Source organism: Typopeltis vanoorti, chromosome 5, assembly GCF_054136105.1.
Source record: "Typopeltis vanoorti isolate ZY-2024b chromosome 5, IOZ_Tvanoo_1.0, whole genome shotgun sequence".
NCBI lineage: Eukaryota > Metazoa > Arthropoda > Arachnida > Uropygi > Thelyphonidae > Typopeltis > Typopeltis vanoorti.
This window is the reverse complement of record NC_143553.1, coordinates 29,872,574-29,897,110: the sequence shown is the minus strand read 5'-3', so window position 1 is coordinate 29,897,110 and position 24,537 is coordinate 29,872,574. Positions and strand designations below refer to the sequence as shown.

General features: G+C 36.0%; 1 protein-coding gene across 1 annotated transcript in view; it reads right to left on the bottom strand.

Moving 5' to 3' along the window:
* Positions 1–24,537, bottom strand: part of Ide (Insulin degrading metalloproteinase) — a 599,910-nt gene that overhangs the window by 81,172 nt on the left and 494,201 nt on the right. The window contains exon 24 of the mRNA XM_090392302.1: positions 12,401–12,525. Within this exon, the coding sequence (XP_090248428.1) occupies positions 12,401–12,525 (125 nt within the window). The remainder of the gene's footprint in view (positions 1–12,400; positions 12,526–24,537) is intronic.

The window sequence follows — 24,537 nt, the reverse complement described above, 5'->3', positions numbered from 1 at the left end:
TCAATTGAGGCATTTATCAGACCTTTTCAGTTCCCACCTCATAGTACTTACTTTTACGATGAAGTAAATTTACTCCATCACAAAATTAATTAGTAATAAGGTGCAGTGTCTTTGTGATAATGATTTCTAATATATATTCATTTATGTTTGCTCATTGGAATCATATTCTCTATACTTCAGAGTAAAACTTTGCTCCTTCATAGAACCTCAGCAGGATCAAAATAATCTGGTATGTGATAAATAAAGAGGGAGAAGATGACAATATCTTGATATCAAGAATCCAAATCGTGCAATCAATTCTCCAAACTTTTGTTTTCCTTTTTTAAAATTTATGTCACTGAACAATTTTTAAAGTAAATGCAGTCTCATATGTATTTTTTTTTATAGTAAAACTAAGTTAGAAATTTTTACAAATAGACTGTGGTTCCTAACCTTGAAACCATGTTAGCAGCAGCATAGGTTAGGACCTAGATTACAATTTTAATGGAAGGGTTTTGCAGAGAATTTTTTTATTACTATTATTGTGAAATAATAATAGTAATAACAGCAACTAAACTAATATGCATACATTGTGTAATTTAGATATATAAGTGCCTAAGGAATTTTGAGAAGGTAGTGAAAGGAATAATCAACCCACACCAAAATGTTAAGTCTCATGTACAAAATATATAAAGTTTTATACTAAATACTTGCAATATGACACCAGATACCTTTCCAGGTTTACATCTGATCTGAAGTACAAGTTGACCATGTAGGTTGCTTGCTTATGGCAAATCTTTCTTATATAGATCTGAACTCAAGTGATAAAGCTTACCATCTCTTGATGGTAAGCTTTATCATCAAGTTTGACATTTTGCTTCTCTGAAGAACATTAATGAATCAAGTACAAATTGCACAGTTTCTTATGGGCAGATGCTAACAATTACTGTATGTATGGAACCACATGTATGCATAGAATTTAGTATAAAGATGTTGTGCAGTTCTATGTATTTGAATAATCACTGTTGTATAGTTCTTTGATTTGGAGATATGCTCCTCAAATCACCACACAGCATTTTAACGTACGTGGGAAGTCATGCAAAGAGATACTTCGTAATATTACATTTGAATACAGTGAGTCCTTGACTTAAATGTTTAATTCTTTCCAAAGGCTTTCATACGAATTGAAATCTTATATAACGGTCTTAAATGAGATGTTTTTGATGTTTGTTTCAAAGGATAGCAGATTGTGCTTACAAAAATAAAACGTTGAAAAATGAAATTTTATTCAATATCCTAATGAGTACATAAAATTTACTAAAATTCAATTTAATTTTTAAAAATTTTTATGGGGCACCTACCACACAAAAGGTTTTAGTGAACCTATAGTACCTTTATTGTAGGTAGGCTAAATACCCCCCCCCCCATTTTTATCAATTTAAACGGGAGATGAGATGCAAAATGTCGACTGGGGCATCACCTGTTTAAACAAGGCCCCATTGTTTTCACCAGGGAACCAGGGCGAACAACAAAAAGTCAGCTACTGGAACAAATCCTAAACTGAACATCACCAGAGTTCAAGATCAGTACTATCAACATAAGAAGCCTGAATGGAAAGAAATGGAACTAGCTGAGGAATTGGATAAGTACCTGTTCGGCATAATAGGGGTAACTGAAACAAAAAAAAAGACAAAAACTGGTGATATCTTTCTGAGCAATAAATACAAAATGTTATATTCAGGCAATGACAATCAAGGAAAAGAAGGAGTAGCAATAGTATTCAACACTAAATAAGAGGCTAATCTTCTTGAATGGCAGGCAGTATCAAGTAGAGTGATGCAGGAAAATATCAGAATGGAGAAAAGAACAATGAGACTTATTTGTGCTTATGGTCCCACAGAAGGTTCTACCAAGGAAGAAATCGAGGAATTTTTTGAAGCATTAGAGAGGGCAGCTGGCTGAATGCAAAAGGAAAAGTTGGTCCTTATCGGGGATCTAAATAGCAGAGTAGGAAATGATTGTCAGACATACATAAATATTTTTGGAAAATTTGAAGAAATGAGCAAAGCTCATAATAATGGCAAATACCTGTTGGATTTCTACTCATACCACAATGTTCCAACATAAAAAAGTGCATAAATTCACATGGAAAGAAGAGGCAAGGAATAAGAAAAGTCTCATTGACTATGATATTGTTGATAGTGATGTTTTCTCCCTGGTGCAGGACACCAGAGTGTACAGAGGATTTTGAAATTGGAAGTGATCACTATTTAGTCTTGAGCAGGATAAAATTGAATTTCATATTGAAAAAGAATAACATGTAAAAAAATTGAAAGTGAATAAAAGTTGATCAGCTCTCAGATCTGAACTATAGACTAAAATATACAAACATCATTCAAGAAAAAATGAAAGAGTCTGAGAACAGGAACCAAACCTTGGAGATTCAGTGGCAAGCACTGAAGAAAACACTGACTGATTCAGCTAGAGAAGCATGTGGTGAGGTTGTATGCAAGGATAGAAAAATCAGAACTCCATGGTGGACACAGGAAGTTAAAGAGGCAGTGAAGGAAAAGAAGAAAGCATATCAAACGTTCCTGGCAAAAAAGTCAGCTTGTGCTCTTAGATACAGAGACAAATATAAGAAAGCTAAACAAAAGTCATGGAAAGACTTTGGTGAGAACATAGAAAATAAATATCAAGAAGGTAGCTAGATATTCTGCAGATTGATGAAGAAGATCAGAAATGGAGGAAAGAGGTGGTGTAAAAGGATAAAGATGGTAAAGGTGACATGAAAACTGGAGAAAATGATATCCACCCAACCAGTCTAAGAACATTTAATATGTTCTTAGACTCTGCAGATGCTAATGTCATCTTGAAATATTTATCTGATATAGATACTTATCTGTACTACTGTAAACTCATTTTTTAAATTTTACATTAGTTTCAGTCTCAACATAAATCAGTTGGTTCATTCATTTCATGTGTAACAATTTCTACTTTAGTCTACCTTTTTACCACTTCTAATACATGTATTCTCATCACTTTTATATTTCTCAGACATATTTATAGTTTATATATATTTTTTATAATAAGTACTATGCAGGTTCATCAACAAGACACAACTTGCAATCAAAGCAGAATCAAACAAAATGACAACAATGTCAGCTGTGCCTGAGGTTACTAGGAAAGCTTTCTATTATGCTGAAAGTGACACTTGATAGATGGTGTTGATACCTGGAAGTTGAAGTACCACAATGATGTATCAGTGAATCTGCATTATTTGAATCCATGTAGGTCAAGGGACTTACTGTACCTGCATAGTGTACTTTTTAGGAATATTAGAAGAAGAGATGAATGAAAAGGAAGAAAAATTTGAGTTTAGAACAGAATTTAGAATGGTTGGTAGTTAGCACATGGCATACAGATTTGAAGGAAGAACATTACCAGTGCCAAGTGCTGACCTCCCCTGCCCCTTTTTTTTTTTATTCCTCCTATCATCTAACTTCTGCAATCCACACACCTTTAATCTGTCTCACAGGAAACATTCCACAGACCACTTACCATCCTGGTTGCTCACCTTTGAATGTTCTCCATTGCTTTCTCATCCCCAAGAAATCCAGGAGATTAGACCTGAGCACGCTAATCCAGATGAGGATGTATTAGTGTATTCTTCAACAGCCAAGTAATGTTATGAGCTACCTTACAATCTTAGTAATATGTCCTAGAGGACATATTGCTAAGGTTGTAAAATAACTTTAACTTTCTGTCTACCATCACCCCTAAATCTCTACAGTTCCATCAATGTGGTACACAGCTTGTAATGTATTTATTCCACAATGCATAGCTTTGCACTTCTCCACATTAAACTGACACCCATTATCTTTTGCCCCATACTGACAGCCTATTTAAATCATAATTGTAGGCATTTTAAAATTGAGTTGATTACTATTTACTCTACCTAATTTCACATTATCAGCAAACAACTGAATACTTCCTTCCAAGCAATTTCCTATATCATTTATGTACAAATTAAACAGTAGTGGTCCTAGCATTGAACCTTGTGGCACACAACTAGTCACCTATTTTTGCCTTATTTCTAACAGTTATTCAGGAGGAAAGTAACCCTGGAGCAATTTAATGATTTCTGAGGAGGTGATAGATGTTCATTCAAAGATTGATGGTTAAAGGTGCCTTAAAAATTAGAGATAAGATAGCATTTAAATGCTATCTTATCTCTAATTATTCAGCCTTACACTGAAGATATGATTATTAGCATTTATGGCTGTAGAAGTCAAGTTGAATGCTGAACATGTTTTGTTCGTTTGTATAGTAGGTTTTTATCAGAAAAGAAAGGGTACAGCACAGTCATCAGTAAAATTATGTATTGAATATCCATTCAACTAGAGAAGGTAATTTGTATTTAAAAGAAGAGAGTATGGAAGGACAGAAATCTACAGAGCACCAGCAATGAAGATCTATTCTTCTCTGTCATACAGAATAAGAGGCTGGGGGATGCTGGCCAGACAAAGACCACAATATGAGAACTTACTTAAAGAGAATTTGTGTCCCACTTTGATCAAACATCGGACAAGCATCTACTTAATTTCTCTCTTGTATGCTCAATTTTTTTATTAATAAATTAGGGCAGCCGAATGTTAAGAGAAAGCCATTCTAAATTTTTGCTATATCAATTAGTTTTCTCTTTAATTAATTTTTACATTAGGAATACATTAATATCATGAGTAGATTTTTTTTTTCAATTTTTAATAATTTCATACATTTTTTGTGCATTTTTATTTATTTTTTACATAATCCAGAAACCCTTCACTGACCATAAGTGGAACTTTTCCAAGGTGCTTCAGGCCTCTAATAAGAGGTATAATGGTCTCATACCATAAAATTTATTTCCTGCCTGAAGACGATCATAAACATCCACAGTCAAGCTCACAGCCTCCTGCTTAGAGAGTGGTCGTGCTAACCACTCAGCCAACCAGATCAATTTAGGAGCAATGACTGCAACAGCAGTAAATATGAGTATGTGTGGTGAACTATAAAGAAAGTATAAGATTATTGTTATCATTTACTGAATCGTTACTCTTTCAAAAAATGTAGATGAAATTTTGTAATTTTCCTGTGAGATTTTGTACATTACAGACTCATGTCAGTCAAGATGTTGAATTACTATTAGATAATCAGAAATCTCATTATAAGGTGTCATATGATATATCATGTTTGGAGTCATGTCATGTTGATTTACTATGGCGATAAATCAACATGAACAGGAAGAAGGTTAGGCCATGGAATCATTACTCAGAAAAACAAACTTTGAAGAGCTGCCATTTAAAACCAAGAATCTGCTCTATTATGACAATGACATTTTGATCATATAGCCAGGATCTAAAAAATAACTAGAATTATATAGTATTTAAACAATCTACATCATCACAACCACTTCATATTAGAATTAGAAAATAATAACAAATCCTTACATATTTGGAGGGTAATAACTAACATATGCTGCTTCAGTTTCAGAAAGACCAACACATATGAGAAGATATCTTCATGCTACATCCACCCAACACAGAAAAAGAATGTCATCAGTCCTAACATAATAGAGCACACAGCACTTGAAGTGGCAATGAAAAACGGAACTGTGAGCATAAGTGGATTTGTATAATCACAAAATGGAGATAAATTCAAATCAATAAAAGATATGCTACAATGCTGCTCAGGGAAGCCACAAGTGAAGGATAGCTCAGACTATAAATGATTGCAACTCTACTGTGTATCCAACATGGATCAGTAAAATACCAGAAATATCATCCATCTATCTATTAATTCGACATTAGATGGTGTAAATAAAGGCAACCTTAATCTGTCCATGCTAGAGGACTTCATATTTTTACATTAGCATAAACCATCACAAAACCTTCCCTCAAAACAATGAATCTACGAATTCTACTATTCTTGCACTAATTGCTATGTGAAACAAATAGACTATTCTGAAGAAACAGCATGATAGAACACACTCAAGATTTCAAAAAAAAAAAAAAAAAAAAAATCTAGTCCTCCCTTATTACCTTGATGTTATGTGGACATTAAACTTTTCACCATGACAATACTGCATGTATATGATGCTGACACATGCATATAAATGCTGAACTAATTAACCATCTATTTCGAAATCCATTGTTTGAATGTAATGCCCCATCTTTTAACATCTCCATCTGTATAGTCTAGCATCTTTACCTGAAGAAGTATACAAAAAAAGTACATGAAATCTGGCAGAGTTGAAAATTAATAAACATCATTTTAAGTTTATGTGCCTTTATTTCCATGTGGTTAATACTGACAATCCTTCACTAAGAGAGTAACTGTTAGAAGCAGAGAATGCAAGAGTTAGGAAGATGGTTTTTTTCTAGGGATGAACTTTAAAAAATTAAGTCTAGTTGCAATAATATCTATAAATATCAGGGATAAATTGCTTTTTTTTTTTTTTTTTTTTTTTGGAAGCCTCATCTGCACATACTAAAATCTGAGATAGTTATTCCACATTTAAGGTTATTATTATCATTATACAATATACAGGGCATCCCTGAATTCATGGTCCAAACGTGAGAGGGATGGTAGTACACACCAAAATACCAATACTCGTCATAGAATATGCGGCCGTAAATGCAGTGAGGAGTGGGAAATGAAGGACAGACACAGGTTTCCAGAGTGACATTTATTGGAGATCATTACAACAAATGCTCAAACGTTCGCCCACCTACATTGATACACGTGGCACAACAGAGTATTGATTGGCGTACCTGCTCGCGAACACCAGGCTTGTTACGCATATCACCGGTTGAGATGGACTGTCGGGCTACCAGATCCCCCGTGGACTGCACGGGGACTCTTCAAATGTCCCCACAGAAAGAAATCAAGACAAGAAAGATCGGGTGATCAGGGCATGAGATGGGACCACCGTGGCCCAATCCATCGGTTCTTCCCAAATTTGGCATTAAGATGCTGATGCACATCCATGCTGAAATGGGCAGGTGCCCTATCGTGCTGGAACCACATATGGGAGCGGATGGCGACTTGAACATCCTGAAGCAATTCCAGCAAAACCTGTTGCAGAAAAATACGGTACGTTTGCCCATCGAGGCAGTCCGGCAGTAGGTAGGGTCCAATTAAGTAGTCATGCACGATCCTTGCCCAGACATTGACGCCGAACCGTTGCTGGTTCGACTGTGGACGTGTACCATGGGGGTTCTGGGCCACCCACAAATGCGCATTATGGACATTGACTACGCCTTCACGTGAGAAAGTTGATTCATCCGTCCAAAGAGCACATGGGGGGGGGGGTGGATCGGGCCGTATGACACTTTTCTGCAGGAACCACTGGGAGAAATCCATGCGCAGGGGATAATCAACAGCTGTCAATGCCTGCACTCGACAAGTGATAGAGGTGTAGCCCTTCTTCATGCAATGCTCACCGGACACTGTTCCGATGCACACCCAGGCTCCGGGCAGCGGATCGCGTGCTTGTACCTGGGTTATCTGTCACCATACACAAGATGTCCTCACTCATAGCTGGCGTTCTGACCGTCCGTGCTCGTCCAGCATCATGTTGACTAATGTGGAAGGTACCTGCCTCACACAGCTGATGGTGCAGTCATGCAAACATTTTATGATCGGGCACACAGCGCATAGGATATCACTCACGGTACAGTCTTTGTGCCTCTCTACCATTTCCCTCGGCAATGCCGTACATCAGGTGCATATTGGCTTTCTCTGCATTCATAAACTGCTCCAGCTCGTGTCCGGTCTATGCTGAGAATGCTGGGGTTTGGCTGATCCAGTGCTTTTTAGCCGTGCCCCCTACCAGCACAGGGCTGCGTTTGCGGCAGCATATTCTATGATGAATATTGGTGGTTTCGGTGTGTACTACCATATCCTCACGTTTGGGCCATGAATTCTGGGACACCCTGTATATAATGATAATAACAACAGGGAGCCCAGAGACTCATTGTGGAAGACCCACACTAAAACTTTTATGCACACAAAACTTATCATACCTCTCACAGATACTCAAGAAACCCAGAAAACCAATTCTGTGCACACTAGTCAGCAAAATCATAGCCTTATAAAGAGGATAATAACTTCCCTATCTTATTTCTTAGTGTATTTTTCAACTTCCAAATAATCCTTTGAGTTATTTTATCAACTTTTGAATATGCCCTTTGAATTTCAATTCTGTCCATTATTATCCCTAAGTCCCTGGGCCTCATCAATTTCCTGCAATCCAGTATACCATCAATGTGATACACAGTATGTGGCCTTTTCAACTCCAAGTGCATCCTTCTTCCACAATGCCAATTTATTTAAATCATCCTGCAGGATAACAGCATCATCTTTTCAACTACTGCACTCCCAACTTTTGCATTATTAGCAAACAAGCTGAATATTCACCCTTAAATCTTTCTATATAATTGATATGCAATTATTTAAAATAAAGAACCAAGAGGATTCAATTCGGCGATGTAAAAATTATTTAAATTAAGGGGATATTAAATCCCAAATTATTTCAAAGCCGAATAAGAAACTCAAAGATAGAAATCTGATCTAAGAAATTTGAATAAAAAATTTGAAATAATGTGGTAATTTAATATCCTCTTAATTTAAATAATTTTTACGTTGTCGAATTGAAGCCTCTTGGCTCTTTATTTTAAATAATTTATTGGTACACCTTCTTGGCAATTCGTATAGCAGAGTATATGTAAGTTTCTGTTCACTACCATCTTGGTATTATTCAGGTCTACCTACTCACTGATGAGCCCTTAAAAAAGATAGAAAATGGTCTGGGTAGTGACATTCTCTCATAATGTAGAACAGTAATACATCTCCTAGGAGCTGTTGTTTTACATTATGGGAAAATACCAAGAATAGTGATCGGAACTTGCTCCACCTTTGCAACGAGTTGCCCTGGCATTGCATTACCAGGTGTTGGCTTTCGCTTGGACTCGCCGAACTTTATATAGTTTCTATATTTGGCATGAAACTCTTAGATCAGATTTCTATCTTTGAGTTTCTTATTCGGCTTTGAAATAATGTGGGATTTAATATCCCCTTAATTTAAATAATTGATATACAAATTAAAGAGTAGTGGCTCTAGTACAGAACCCTGAAGTATTCCACTAGTCACCCTTATTCTCCTAGATTTCACTCCACCATGTATTACTCCGTGTTGTCTGTCTGTCATCCTCCCCATCCATACTAGTAGCTTCATATCCATTCCCATTTGCTCCAACTTTTGTAATAATTTTCCATGTGGTATTCTGTCAAATGCTTTTGCAAAATCCTTTTGGATGATGTAGCCATTTTCTTTATCTAATTCTACTGTCATTTTATTATAAAATGTGAATAAATTATAAGACAGGACCTATCCTTTACAAAGCTATGCTGCCCAGTATACAGCATCGTATCCATATCTACAAAACCTTAACCAATTTTTCCAATAATGTAATAACCACTCCTGATATATTAATTATCTGTAAGTTGTTATAATCAGATTTATGTAAAGGAGATATTTAACCCTCTTTTCATTCCCTTGAAGCCCTGCCAGAGCTGAGACTTAGAATGAACAACATCACAGTAGATGCAGATTCTCTTGCGCATTCACATATAACATGGACTGATATGCCATCCAGTTCCACTGCTGTATTTGAATTGACGTTTTTCAATATGCTGAACACATCCTGTTCATCTACCTCAATTTTGACATGCATCTCTGTCACATTAGCTACTGCAAAATCTCGATCTTGATGACACACCTTTGCTAAATAATCCCTCAGTAATTCACAATTTCTTTCATCTGTCATCTTCCTATGACGAGCACTGATTGAAGTCATTCTTCCATAGTCATTTTCCCTCTTACTACATTAATGTAAGAACTCTTTTGGATTTACTTTGACCTACTTTGCAAATTTTCTCTCATAATCTGATTTGACTTTTTTTTACCTTACTTGACCCTTCTTGCTTGTACTCTGTACTGCTCATGAGTATGCTTATCACATTTTTCTTTATATATTTAAGGTTAAACAGTGAATAAAGAGAATGATAACCAAATGATGCATAATATTTTCATATATGCACTTCTAAAGAAGTACATATATAGACAGATTGTGCAGATACTTCATATGGAAGCTTTTATTTGTTATGGTAAAAATATAATTTCTTCTCCACAAGTTATATAACCTGAGATCCTGCTCTAGAAACAAAACAAGGAGCTCTTTCTAGGGACTTGAGGCCTCCAATAAGCAGGGCAATGATCTTACCCCGGAAGATGAAAATCATAAAATATCCAATAACTGTCACAAAGATCCCTATCACAAACATCCATGCCCAAATTAAATTCTAAACAAAGTTTAAAAGTTAATTTGGGCATGTGTATATATGTGTCCACACACACACAGTAGCAAACAAATTAATCCAAATACTCACATTTTAAAGAAAAATTTAAATTTTGGAAGAAAATAAGTACAAAAATTAAACTCCAACTTTATCTAATAATTTATAGATGCTCTTCTGTTCCCAATAAGTTCATTAATTCACTTAGGCATGGACCTGACCAACGTAGAACACATTTTTCTCTAGAAAAATGTGATGATTTCGAGATATCTGCATCTCGAAATCATACTTTTATAATGGATTGTATTAAATTATGCTTCGTATCACTATTTAATTTTCCAAGTCTCTTTTTCACTATGACCCACAAATTTTCTATTGGATTAATGAGAGTTACCTGGCCAATGAAGCAACTGGATGTCGTGATTTTTGCGGAACTCTCGCTTTTTTTGAAGTGTGGCATGGATTGAGATCCTGTTGGAAGAGGAGTTCTTTGTCTTTCTTAATCTGTGGGACTTCTCTTTTCTCCAATATTTTTATGTATTGGTCACTTTTCATCATACCATCAACAGGCACAAGTGATCCTGGACCATCATGTGTAAAACAACCCCAGAACATCTTTTTAGCTGGGTATTTAGGAGCTTGTTGAAGACGGATGGGAGAAGTCTTCTCAGCTGCTGTTTTGCAAACATAGGGTACTTGCTCTTCTTGGAAAAAGAAATGGCTCTTATCTGAGAATATGACCTTCTTCCACTTCTCAACAGTCCAACCTTTGTACATGTTTGTCCACTGGAGTCTCTTTTTCTGCATAGCAAAAAGAAACAACTGTTGATAAACAATCAACGGTTGTATCTTTTTTGGTCTGTGGGCAGCCCTCTCTACTTCCAACAATCTTTGATGGACTGTCATGTCAGACATTAATCCCAGTAGCTGCCAAGTCCCAAAGTCTACAGCAGACAATCTTGGATTCATTTTGCTTTTTCTAACTAGTAAATGATTTAGAGTAAGTGTACTTTTACTTTTTCACTCCCATTTTCTTTTTCTGTCAAGAGAAAAGGTATCTGTCTCCCCTTCTTTAAAATCATATTAAAAGTAGCCAAACCAATGCCAAATTCAATGGCAAGTTTTCTTTGAGTCATGGATGTGCTGAGAAAAAGTACATATTTTTGAATGTTTTCTTGGAGATGTATCCATTATATACCTACACAAAATGAATAAAACACTACAAATGGCAACTTGTTTACACTATTAAATAAACATCATAGAGATAGTTAAAACATATAGCATTCGACCAAAATAGAAAACTAAAACCAAAACACTGCATATGTAGGCAATTGGAGGTATGCTCAGTACCGACGAAGAAGAGATATAAGGAGTTCATTTTTTACTGTTAGGACTAAAAATATATCGGGACTACTAGGATATAGAAGCAAAAAATTAGGTCATTTTATAGAAGAACTGCATCACAATTATTGTGAAGGAAAGATTTTATATTGATGATTATATGAGGGAATCTCTATCTGACAAAATACTGGATATATAACAGAAAATTAGGGTGAGGGTGGGGGGGGAGAGCCATAAGCCAACTATTGGGTCTGGAGGGAAGATTGCATTTTATATTGCATGTATTGAATATTATTTTGAACAAATACACACATCAGCATGACTAGACCACAGTGGCAATTAAATAAATAGCTCAAATTATTTTCTCACACTTTCCCCAACACTGTGTTAATGGGCATCAAGATGTGGTTTTCATGTTTTTCATGCATTTGTTTAGTATAAACCTGGGAAACATAACTGATCTTAAATATTTTCCTCTTAATGGACTTATGTCACTTACTGGAAGGTGGTAATATCATAATAATATGAACATAGATGAGGAATCTGAAATATTAAGCATTCCAGAAACAAATTTTTCACGAGGATATGAGAAGAAGAGTATTTGGTATGAATATATATGTGTGTATATATATATATATATATGTGCAAAATAACTGCAGTGAACTATAAAGAACTATACTACCTCAATATAATGTAGAAATGCTTCAATTCTTGTATCAACATAATACGGACTTTTATCAGACTGGACGATAATTCTTAGCCCCTGCACACCATTGGCTCTTCTAACACCACTACAAACTATATAACCTATAAAAAATAAACAAACAAAAAAAAATAATATATATATATATATATATATATATATATATATATATATATATAATTTGTATATTTCAAAGTTCATCTATATGACTAAGAACTCCTATTAAAAATGTAAGAGAAAGAACAACCAAATTTGGCCTAGTTTCCTCCTATTACCATTTAAATCCCTCTGAACTATTTATGTTCTCACAGATTGGGAAAATGTGAATCTGAGAATGAACAATATAACAAAGTCATATCAAGAAAAAATACACTGGTTTCCATAAATTAAGAAAGAGAAAAATCGCAATTTCAGAGGAAAAAAAAAAAACCTGAAAGTCAGGTACATCATGTAAAAAGTGATGCTGAGTCTGGTTACTGCATACAAATGAGTGGTGTTGTCAGGTATATGCAAATGAACCATGGCATAAAACTGAGTATTTTGGAGTGGTTTTCCATTTTGTGCTTGAAGTGAGAACAAGATATTTCATGATAGCAAATTTCCTGCAGCCATATTGCACCCATGCCACAAGAGAGAATATTTGAAATGGGGTAGGCTCCATATCAACAGGACCCAAGAAGTACTGTCTACAGCCAAGTCCTGATCTGCTCTACACAGTGATAACAAGCATGGTCTGATCTGGAGAGAACCAGGGATGCATCATCATCCTATAATATCCATGAAAGAGACATTTATAGTGAAGGTAGTGTGATGGTTGGGGGGGAAGGTGGTTCTAGGAAATTTCACTGTAAACATTTTTGCCATAGGAAACTTTGCCGTAAACATTTATGGCGTAAAACATTTTGATTAACTTTTTGTAAATAATCAATGGATGATAAAATGTATTATAAAATCATTAAAGAGGCAAATCTTTATTAAGGTGAATGTTAGTGACACATAGCATAATCAAATCATTTAAAAATTGTGCAAATTAAAAGAGATGCTGCGTAAATAATTAACTTTTTGCTGTGGATCATAAATTCAACAAATCCATCAGTAACACTGCTAATTGGAAGAAATGCTAATGCTGTGAAGCATTTAATTTTCATGTTGAATTCAGCATTTATTTTATAGCATAACTTCAAACCAATGGCAACAATTTTGTCATAAAGATTATGTGCCATATGAATTAAACAACCTGTTATAGTTGTTGATGTAAATATGTTAGAATAAGCATTGATAGTTGCTTTCTCGAAGTCAACCATTAATGTTTCGGGATCTAATGATGAACATAATTCAGTGCCCTTTCTTCTTCTTCTTCTGCAGCTTTTCCCACTTAAGTAGGGTCGCTGTTTGTGGTGAGTCTCCTCCACACCTTCCTGTCTTGGGCTGTTCTTCATCCTCAAATCCTCCACCACCACCTCCCTTCATCTCTTCTTTGGCCGTCCATGCTTCCTCTTCCCCTGCACATCCATCTGCATGATCTTTCTTCCCACATACTCTTCCTCCCTCCTCATCACATGACCAAACCATCTCAACCTCACCTCCTGTATCTTTGCTCCCAAGTTCGTAACTTTCACCGTTCCCCTTATATAGTCATTTCTCAGATGATCCTTTCTGGTCACACCGCACATCCACCTAAGCATTTTCATCTCTGCTACCTCCATCCTGCTGATGTTATTTTTCCTCAGGGCCACAGTTTCCAAAGCATACGTCATAGCTGGTCTCATTACTGTCCTGTAGATTTTGCCTTTTAGTTTAATCGGCACCCTCTTATCACATAGCACTCAGCCATCTCTCTCTCCAGTTCCTCCATCCCACTTCCTTCTCAGCCTCACCATCCTCTTTCATTGTTGGACCTAAGTATCTAAAGTCACTGACCTTCCTGATGACATTTCCTTCCAGCTCCAGATCTGTCTCCTGACTGCCATCCACTTTGCAACACATATACTCGGTCTTACTTCTGCTCAGTCTCATACCTCTCGCTTCCAGTACTTTCCTCCAACTGTCCAGTTTGGCTGCCACTTCTTCTCTTGATTCTGCACACAGCACGATGTCATCTGCATACAACATAGTACAAGGCATGTCTTCTCTCACTTCCTCGTAACCACCTCCATCACGATATTAAACAGGAACGGACTTAATGCTGATCCTTGATGCAAGCCAACTGTCACTGGAAAACTTTCTGTCTCTCCCAGGCAGGTTTGAACTCGTCTTCACATTTCTGTACATCTCCTGCACCAACCTGATACATTTCTCCGGTACCTTCTTCTTACTCAGACACCTCCAGACTTCTTGCCTTGGCCCTCTATCATACGCTTTTTCCAGTTTAAGGCATTGCACAATCTTCTTCTTCTCTCTTCCATCATCTATGTGGATGATTATGAGGCCCAATGAACTCTTTCCACTTCTGTCTGTCCCGGGAGAGTCCAAACAATTCTATCCAGTTTGGTGTCGCTTGTTGTGATTTGGTTTTCAAGTCCTCTTTTATTTTGTCTATTCTTCTAATTCTGGGCCGTCCTTTGGATCTTTTACCTTCCATCGTTGTATTCAGGGCTTTAGATGGTAGTCTTTCTGTTCCCATTCTGGTCACATGGCCAAACCATCGCAGTTTTCTTTCTTGGATTTTGTCTATTATTGTTATTTCTTGTTTTAGTCGTTTCCTTATGTCTTCGTTTCTTAGTCGATCCAGCAGAGATACTCCAAGTAATCTTCTTAGCCAACCCATTTCAGTAACTAATAATTTTTTCTCTTCAGCCTTTTTTTTGAGATTTCACATTCACTTCCATAGAGGAGTATTGGGAGGACCATTGTTTCATAAATTCTTACTTTTGTTACTTGTTTGATGTCTCTTGACTTCCATATTTTATTAAGTCATCCAAAAGTTTGGGATGCTTGACTGATTCGTCTGTTTATATCTTTTATAATTTCACCATTGTACTCAATAACTCCTCCAAGGTAGTGAAGTTTTCTACATGCTCTAGATTCTTACTATCAATTTCAATTTTCAGATTAGTGCTTCTTTTTCCTATTTGCATAATTTTTGTTTTGTCTATATTAATGTTTAATCCAGATTTTATACACTACTCCTTTATTTTATCAGAAATTCGCTGTAGATTTTCTTCTGCGCTTGCAAGTAATGCAATGTCATCTGCAAATTTTAAATTTGTCACATTTTCCCCATATTTTGATTCTGGAGTCTTCATTGTTTAAGGCCTTATTGGTTGCTTCTTCCAGTGCAAGATTGAACAGGTCTGGTGACAGATTGCACCCCTGTCTTACTTTGCTCTCTGTGTGGAACCAGTTGGTTAAGGTGTCCTCCATTCGCACTGCACTTTCAGATTTCTCATACAGATTCTTTATTATTCTTATGGTTTTGTTGGGAATTCCAAATTCTTTCACAGTTCTCTTCTATGGATTGAATCAAATGCCTGACGAAAGTCTATGAAATTTATGTAGCAACTTTGGTTGTACTCTAGTGTCTTTTCTATTAGCTGTCTTAAGGTGAATAGTTGTTCGATTGTGCTTCGCACTGGTCCGAAACCGGCTTGTTCTTCTCCTAGTGCCAGTTCTATATATGGCTTAATTTGTTTTTGTTTTTTTTTCTTAGCCAACCCATTTCAGTAACTAATAATGTTTTCTCTTCAGCCTTTTTGAGATTCCAGCATTCACTGAATAATCTGCTGTAAGTTAATTCTGATTTGTCAGGAAGCAAAGCAAAAAGATGCCATGGAATCCTTAGGGGTCTCATGCCAGTCCCAACCTGGATCAGTCAGATGAGTGTCGATGCTATGACCGTAAAGAAAAAACATGATCGTTATCTGATGCCTATACGATCAACAGCTACAACATGCCAGCTCGGATGCCACCAGGATCAACAAGGTCCGCGATACCCATCAAGTGATGTGATCGGGGTTGGATCGAAAAATGGGATACCGAAATGAAACTAACTGAAACTATGAGAACTATTATCAACAGGAACATGAAATGTATGAACACTTTTGATGTCAGGAAAACTAGAATTACTTTGCGAGGAAATGAAGAGATATCGGTGTGACATACTAGGACTGGCAGAGATATGATGGACATCATCAGGAGAGTTAATGGATGCGAAATCATATGGTCAGGGCATGACACAAAGCAGGAGTTGGCTTTCTTCTTAACAAAAGAGCTAAATAGGCACTGTTAGGCTACAAACCAGTCAATGAACGAATCATAGCAGCAAGATTTCAAGCAAAACCATTTAATAGATCAATAGTCCATATATATGCACCCACATCTGACAGCTCAGACGAGGATATTGACTTATTTTACAAAGATCTGACAGAGACAATAGAAACAATAATAAAGCAAGATGTACTAATTATTGAAGGAGACTGGAATGCCAAAGTCAGAATAAATAATGATGGTCAGGAAAGAGTCATGGAAAAATATGGTTTTGGAGAAAGAAATGAACAAGGTGAAAAAATGTTAGAATTTGCTATGGACAACGAGATGATGATCTGTAACACAAGATTCGAGCAAAAGGAATGCAGAAAATGGACATGGTGATCAAATGATGGGAAAACCAAGTAAATGATTGATATGATTATGATTAAAAGAATATGGATAACATCAGTACAGCAGTGTTGAACTTTTCAAGGTACGGATAAAGATCCCGATCATAGTTTAGTGATTGCAAACATCAAGTTGAAATTAAAAAGAAAATATAAACCACATCACCAGAAATAGGAAGAAGGTACAGAACTGTGTTAGAGAAGAAACTTAAAAGTGTGGACAAAGAAAAAAATTCAAATCTAAGAGTGAAAGGAGTAATGAAGGCGATAGAAGATACAGTTGAAGAAACAGTACCAGAAGAAGAGAAGATCAAGAAGAAATGGATTAGACAAGAAACACTGAAGTTAGTACAGGAGAAAAGAATGCTGAAGATAAGGGATACATCAGAACAGAGGAGCAATATAGAAGAAAGTGTAATGAGGTGAAAAAAGCAGTCAGAATGGATAAGATGAAATGGTTAGAAGTCCAATGCAATAATATAGAACAGTACTATGTAGAGCATAACACTAGTGAGGAGTACACAATGATTAGAACCATTAATAGAAGGTGGCAACCAAAACAGACCACAGTTAAAGATGAAAAAGGCAAAGTATTGATGAATAAAGATAAAATTGTACAGCGATGGACAAGATACTGTAGTGAGTTATATGAAGAAAAACTAGATTTAGATAGCGTTGAGAAACTGACTGAAGAGGTAATGAGTATGATATGGACGTTTTAAGAGAAGAGGTAGAAAAAGCAATAGGACGGCTAAAACACAAGAGTCGTGGTAATGATAACATCACTGGAGAAATAATTAAATATGGTGGCAAAAGAATGGTTACAGAAATGCACCGACTAGTAATATGGTATGGAAAGAAGGGAAAATGCCAGAGCAGTAGGTGAAATCGATATTAGTGACATTATACAAGAAAGGAAATAAACTAGAATGTAAAAATTATAGACCAATTGCCTTGACAAGTCACCTTGGTAAAGTGTTAATGATGATATTGACAGAAATATAGAGAACACAATTGGAAGCATACCTTGCAGACGAGCAAGCAGGATTTAGGAAATATAGAACTACGGTTCAACAGATTTCGACAATGTGGTTAATAGAGAGAAACTAGGAGAAAAAATAAAAACACATATACTTGCTTCCTTGATTTTCAGAAGGCATTTAACAGTATCGACCAGAAAGTGACATTAGAATTGCTAGAATCCTAATAGCTATATTAAAAGATGCTTATCAGAATGCAGTTGCAGAATAGGTGATGATTTGGGGAAATGGTTAAGAACAAGCAGAGGTACTATACAGGGGAACCAAATTTCACCAAGCATTTTCATCGCACATTTACAAACAGCAATGGATTAAATGAAGGAAGATGCAAAAGGAATATCAGTGCATGGGATAAGAATTAACAATCTGAGATTTGCAGATGGCGTTGTTGTTATTGAAGAAGACAAAAGAGAACTACAAAAAACACCGAAACTGTTAAATGAGGAAGGGAAGAGATTTGGACTTGTTATGAACTTGGAAAAAACAAAGACAATGGTATTTGGTGAGAAGAATATTAAACAAAAGATACAAGTGGATGGAATTGATATAGAAACAATTCACATATTTGGGAAGTAAAATGACATATGATTTGGACTGTAAAAAAGAAATAAAGATCAGGTTTACAAAGGGAAGAACAATCGGAAGGCCATGCATAACATCTGGAAAAGTAAAGTGATCAGCTTGCAAACAAAACTACGAGTACTGGAAACATGCAAGTTTAGCAGTGTACTGTATGGATCTGAAACATGGGTAATAAATAAGGAATCAAGAAAAAGAATTTTGGCATTTAAAAGAACTTGTTACAGGAAGATTTTCAAAGAATAGGATGGGTGCAGAAAATCACAAATGAAGAGCTCTATCAGAAGATACAACCAAAGAGAATCTAATGCAGAAGATTATAAAATGGAAGCTGAAATTATTTGGACACATCTTCAGAATAAGTGAGGGCCTGAAGACAAAGACATTTATGTTTGGTATATTAGGGATGGTGTAAACAGAAGAGGTAGACCATAAGAGAATGGATAGATGACATAAAGGACTGGTGTGGAATGGGTGTACAGAAACTGTGACACTGTGCACTGGATAAAAAAAAGGTGGAAGAAGATAGTGAAGGAGGCATCAGACACCGACAGACAGTGAGCCAATGGTTCGTGATGATGATGATGAAAGCAAAAAGACATGGAATGCTAATACTTCCTATTACTATATGTAGCCTGAATAACTGATAATATATATTTGGGCTGCATTTAAAAGTACCGTCGCATGGCCAACCCTTATTTTCAAGGTCATCTAATCCAGCTTGTGTACCAAACACTAAAATTCTCTCTTCATCATCTTCACCAAACTGCTCACCATTTTCTAGAAATTTATACTCATCCGGAATTATATATCCACTTCTTTCAGCTGAGATAAGGGGTGCTTGGCCTTTCTTTTGCTTCCATCTAATATTATGACACAAATTTGCTAAAGATGACATTAGAGATGAAGGGAAACATACAAGCAGACTGTCAGTTGGAAAGCTTAATTTTAAAGAAATTACCTTCCTCTAACTAGTTGGTTGATAATATCACCAGATCACCATGATGATAATATCACCAGGTTGATAATATCATCATCTTCACCATTATCATATAATAAAAACTGCTCACCATTTTCTAGAAATTTATACTCATCTGGAATTATATATCCACTTCTTTCAGCTGAGATAAGGGGTGCTTGGCCTTTCTTTTGCTTCCATCTAATATTATGACACAAATTTGCTAGAGACGACATCAGAGATGAAGGGAAATATACAAGCAGACTGTCAGTTGGAAAGCTTAATTTTAAAGAAATTACCTTCCTCTAACTAGTTGGTTGATAATATCACCAGATTGTTAGTTTAAATTTTTACGGTGAAAACGTCTTATGGCAAATTTTCTGGCAACAGGGGAGGCATGTCATTGGGTGGATGCACTGACCCATATGTGTTTCTTAGCAGGGATCTAGGATCCTTCCTTCTCCCATCATGCTTGCATACAAGTGTGATGGGAGAAGGGAGCCATTTAACTTAGAAGACGATAATACTTGTCCTCACTGAGTAACGCTCATGGACCAATATCTTCAAGAAGAAACGATCATACACATATGGACTGGCCAAGCCAGGTCTCCTACCTACTGAGCATTTCTGGAATAATCTAGTTAGCTACCTAGATGATAGCTAACTTTCAACCCCTGGTGAAACACCACCACCCAGTTTATTGGATACTAGTTATTGCCATGTATTATCTCTGGAGGAGTGGCTCTGGTTTCTCTCCCATCCCTTTCTTCTTTGCATATAGCACTGTTGGGCATGAACTCCATACCATAATTATTGAACTAGGAGCCAGTGCTTTTCTCCATTTGAAGGTGCAACAGTAAAGTAGTTTCTTTCAGCTGGCTCCTCTGGTTCATTGGACTGAACCTACTGGTAACACTTCAAGAAGTTTCCTGATCAGATAGTAAATAATCCTGCTGCTTCTTACCATGCCAGATAAGACCTAGAGGGTTCTATCTAGAGGGAGTCAGGATATGGATACTGTTCAGGTCACAAGTCCTATACCCATATTGCATGTTCCTACTCTATAAATTTCAACAATATTCTAACATGAAAAGCAGTATGAAAATTACAGTTGGCAAAGTTGAAAAAATCTCCAACAAAATATTTCAAAAAAAAAAAAAAAAAAAAAAAAAAATCGAAACAAAAAATTCCAAAAACAATAAAAATTACACCAAAAAAATCCAATAAAATAAAGCCTCAAGTTCAAAAAATTTCCAGAGATTTTACCAACAACCAGGAGCTTAATACAAGAATCAATGCGCTTGGAATAAAGAGCATTGATTCTAGTATTATTGTATGATCATCCCCATGGATGATCATATGATCTGATCTGGTTCAAGATTTCCTTGTCTCATTATGTGCCTTCAGTTGTTCCCTTTACCATTCCAATTTTGATGACTGTAATGATCTCTGATTATCTATCTTTGAAAGTTGATTACTTACATTCTAATTACTAACAGTAAGATAGTCTTCTTAGGAGATTTCAATATCCACAGTTTCACAGACCAAGCTGGAAGAGAAGCTGAATAGTCTGCTGTCAGTAATGATTTAATGTAAATTGTTAACCTACCTACCGGAATTCCAGAGAATACACATCATCCTCTAAACACCCTGGACCTTTTTATTAATTTTTTTTTTTTTTTTTTTTTTTTTTTAACAAGCTCTCCCTCTAAATACATCAGTGACATTAGAACTTCTTTTGGTAACTATGAGCATAACACTTGTCAATGTTTCTTTCTCAACAGATCGTCCTCCCAGCAAATCTCAGTTTTGTAACCTATGGCACCACAATTAGGTTACAAACCTATGGTTTTTCTGAGGTGCAATCATTGCAACTGTTCTCTTGATCCAAGTATTCACTTGATATTCATCTAATCACAGCAATTATCCATTCCTCTCAAAATTCCTGATACTTACTCATGCCTAGTTTTCCAACAAATGTACAAGAGCAGCCCAAGCTAAAAATGCCAGACAAACTGATTGGCTCAACCTAAAAACTCCAGCATATGCCTTTCAGCACTACCTTGGTATTGCAGGAAGGTATATTCTTCCAAAATGGAAAGCTTCACATTTCTACACTTCCAAGTGTAAAATATATCGTAGTTATCAAAATAACGTTAGCAATCTATCCATGCCAATGAGTATTTAAATCTTCCTGAAAGACTTGATGTCGGCATCATTCTATAACTCTCCAACTATGGGAATCAGCAAACATCCATATAACTCAAGTCAATCCACATATAATATCATTAACAAATAAGTGCAACAGCATTAACAAAAGAATAAAACCATGTGACATGCCACTCCTTATCTTCCTTTTGTTGACTGATTATTATCTGGCCATACCTTGTAACCAACTTGCCATGAAGCAAGCTGGCAAACATTTTCAGGAAGACTAAGAAGGTCATATATGAATCCCTTAATTCAGCACACTGACTTTCTATAAATTGCAAATAGAGAGCAAAAGCATGATGAATCTTTTACAAACCCCTGCTGATATTCAACACAACCCTAAGCCTATCAACCCAGTTTCGTATTCAATATACAGAGTAATCTATAAATGGAAGCATCAGTTTCAGCTTAGCATTGTGTAGTGGTCATTCTACTCTTCTTGCACTCTTCGAGATCCTACTGATTACAAGACTTTAAACAATCATGTCAAGAGTGTGGTCAAGTTTTTCACACATTTCTTAAAATACGCAGTTCTATAGCATCTACCCTCTGCCCCACAATCTTAATATCTTTCAACTGAACACTCTGATTCATTCACTTATATTCCCTCTATTCACTTCCCTTCTAGACATCGAAGAGCATCATTTATCCCAGTATGAATAGCAGTCAGAAAGAGATCATTAAATAATTTCCTCTCCAAAGCTGTCTTTAAATATATCACCATCTGTCACTCTCCCAATGATTATTCTTCTTGTTGATTGCTACATAACAAGAGTTCCCTAGGAATTCCTTTGGAACGACTAACCAATATTTTCTAAAATTTTTATTTCTTTATTTATTTTTAATTTTGCTTGTCACTCCATTTTCATTTATCAAGCACTGATTATTATCTTAAATTTCCTCCAGTAACAACAATTTATTTTCCTTTAAAGATGCAGAAAATTGACAGGACTTCTGACCTAATGTCCAATGTTCACCTTCTTGTGTTGTACACTGTTAAGTATCTACCTAGATACTGATGAATGAGGATGGGTTGGCGATTTTGGATTTAACCAACCAAATTTTATTCTTTGAGAACTTTTCAGTAACATTTTATTATGGAGACCACACCGTAATATAAATAAGGAGTTTATTAAAAGTAAGCAATTAAAATCCAACAAGTTTTGTGCATCATAAGACTTACATCATCAGGGATAGTGGTACATAAAAGTTTTACATGACAAAAACCTATTAACAAATTTCTTAGATTGTATTCTTATTGGCTTAAAACTGTATTGCAACATAATGGTACAAAATAACAGAATTTCATGCGAACTGAGGGTGTCATGCAGTTAAACAAAAGCCCAACTGTTTTTGTCAGGGAACTAGGGAAAACAGAGATAAGTCAGCTAATGGAAGAAATTCCAACTCAACATCAGAAGAGTTCAAGATTAGTATCATCAACATAAGAATCTTCAATGGAAAAGAAATAGAACTAACACAAGAACTGGATAAGTACCAGATCAACATAATAGGTGTTTTGGAGACAAAGAAGACAAAAACAGCTGAAATCTTCCTAAGCAACAAATACAAGATGTTATTTTCAGGAAATAACAATCAGAGAAGAGCAGTAGCTATAATATTAAACATTAAATGTGAGGATTGATCTTCTTGAATAGAGGAAATTATCAATTCGAGTGATGCAGGCAAATATCAGAATTAGGAACTGGATAATGAGATAAGAAGATTCTACAAAAGAAGTGCATGAATTTTTTGAGGCATCAGAGAAGACAGTTGGCACAATGAAAAAGGAAACACTGGTCCTTGTCAGAGATAGCAGAAAATGATTACTAGAAATGTTTTGGGAAAACCTGAAGGAAAGAGAAAAGCTAATAACGGTAAATACTTACTTGATTTCTATTCAGAACAGTATTATTATTATTACGGACTACCCCCAAGGAGTCCTTAGATTCATTCAGCGAGACCCTAAACATCATGTTAAGCACTTTGCTTTGAACTCATTTACAGTCATGGCACCCACAACAGACTCTGGCAACTTATTCTGCTTATTCACCACTCTCCAAGCAAAAAACCTAGTTGTAAAACCTTTGCTAACTACATTCTTACTCAGTTTCCAACGATAGACCCTCCCACCACAAGACCTGTTCTGAAAAATTTCCTCTGAATTAAACACTGTAAAAACCCTTCAGTAATTTGTATGTCTCAATCATATCACTCCCTTTTCCACCTGTCAACCAGTTTCTGTAACACCCACAAATCTTCAACCTGTTCTTGTAAGATTCATTCCATAGACCTGCTACTATCTTGGTCACTCTCCTCTGGATCCTCTCCACCTCTTCTTTATTGCTAGATCTGCGAGTAGTAGTGAAGATGGGGTGTTATCAAGACTTGATAAAGAGGAACAATAACCTGCTTGTCTCTGCTCGTCAAAGTAGCCTTCAGTAACCAAGTAATCTGATGAGCTGTTTCAGCCACTTTTTGCTATGTTCCCCCTAAACTTTAAATCTCTATCCATTAACACTCCCAAATCTCAGTTCCATCAATTTCCTGGAGTACTGTTCCACCAATGTGGTATACAGCTGGTAATCTTTTCACCTTACACTTAAAATGCATAACCATACACTTTGCAACATTAAACTAACATCCATTCTCCTTTGCTCAGACTGCCAGTCTATCCAACTAGTGCTATTGCTCTACCCAAATTTACATCGTCAGCAAACAACTGAACTGTTC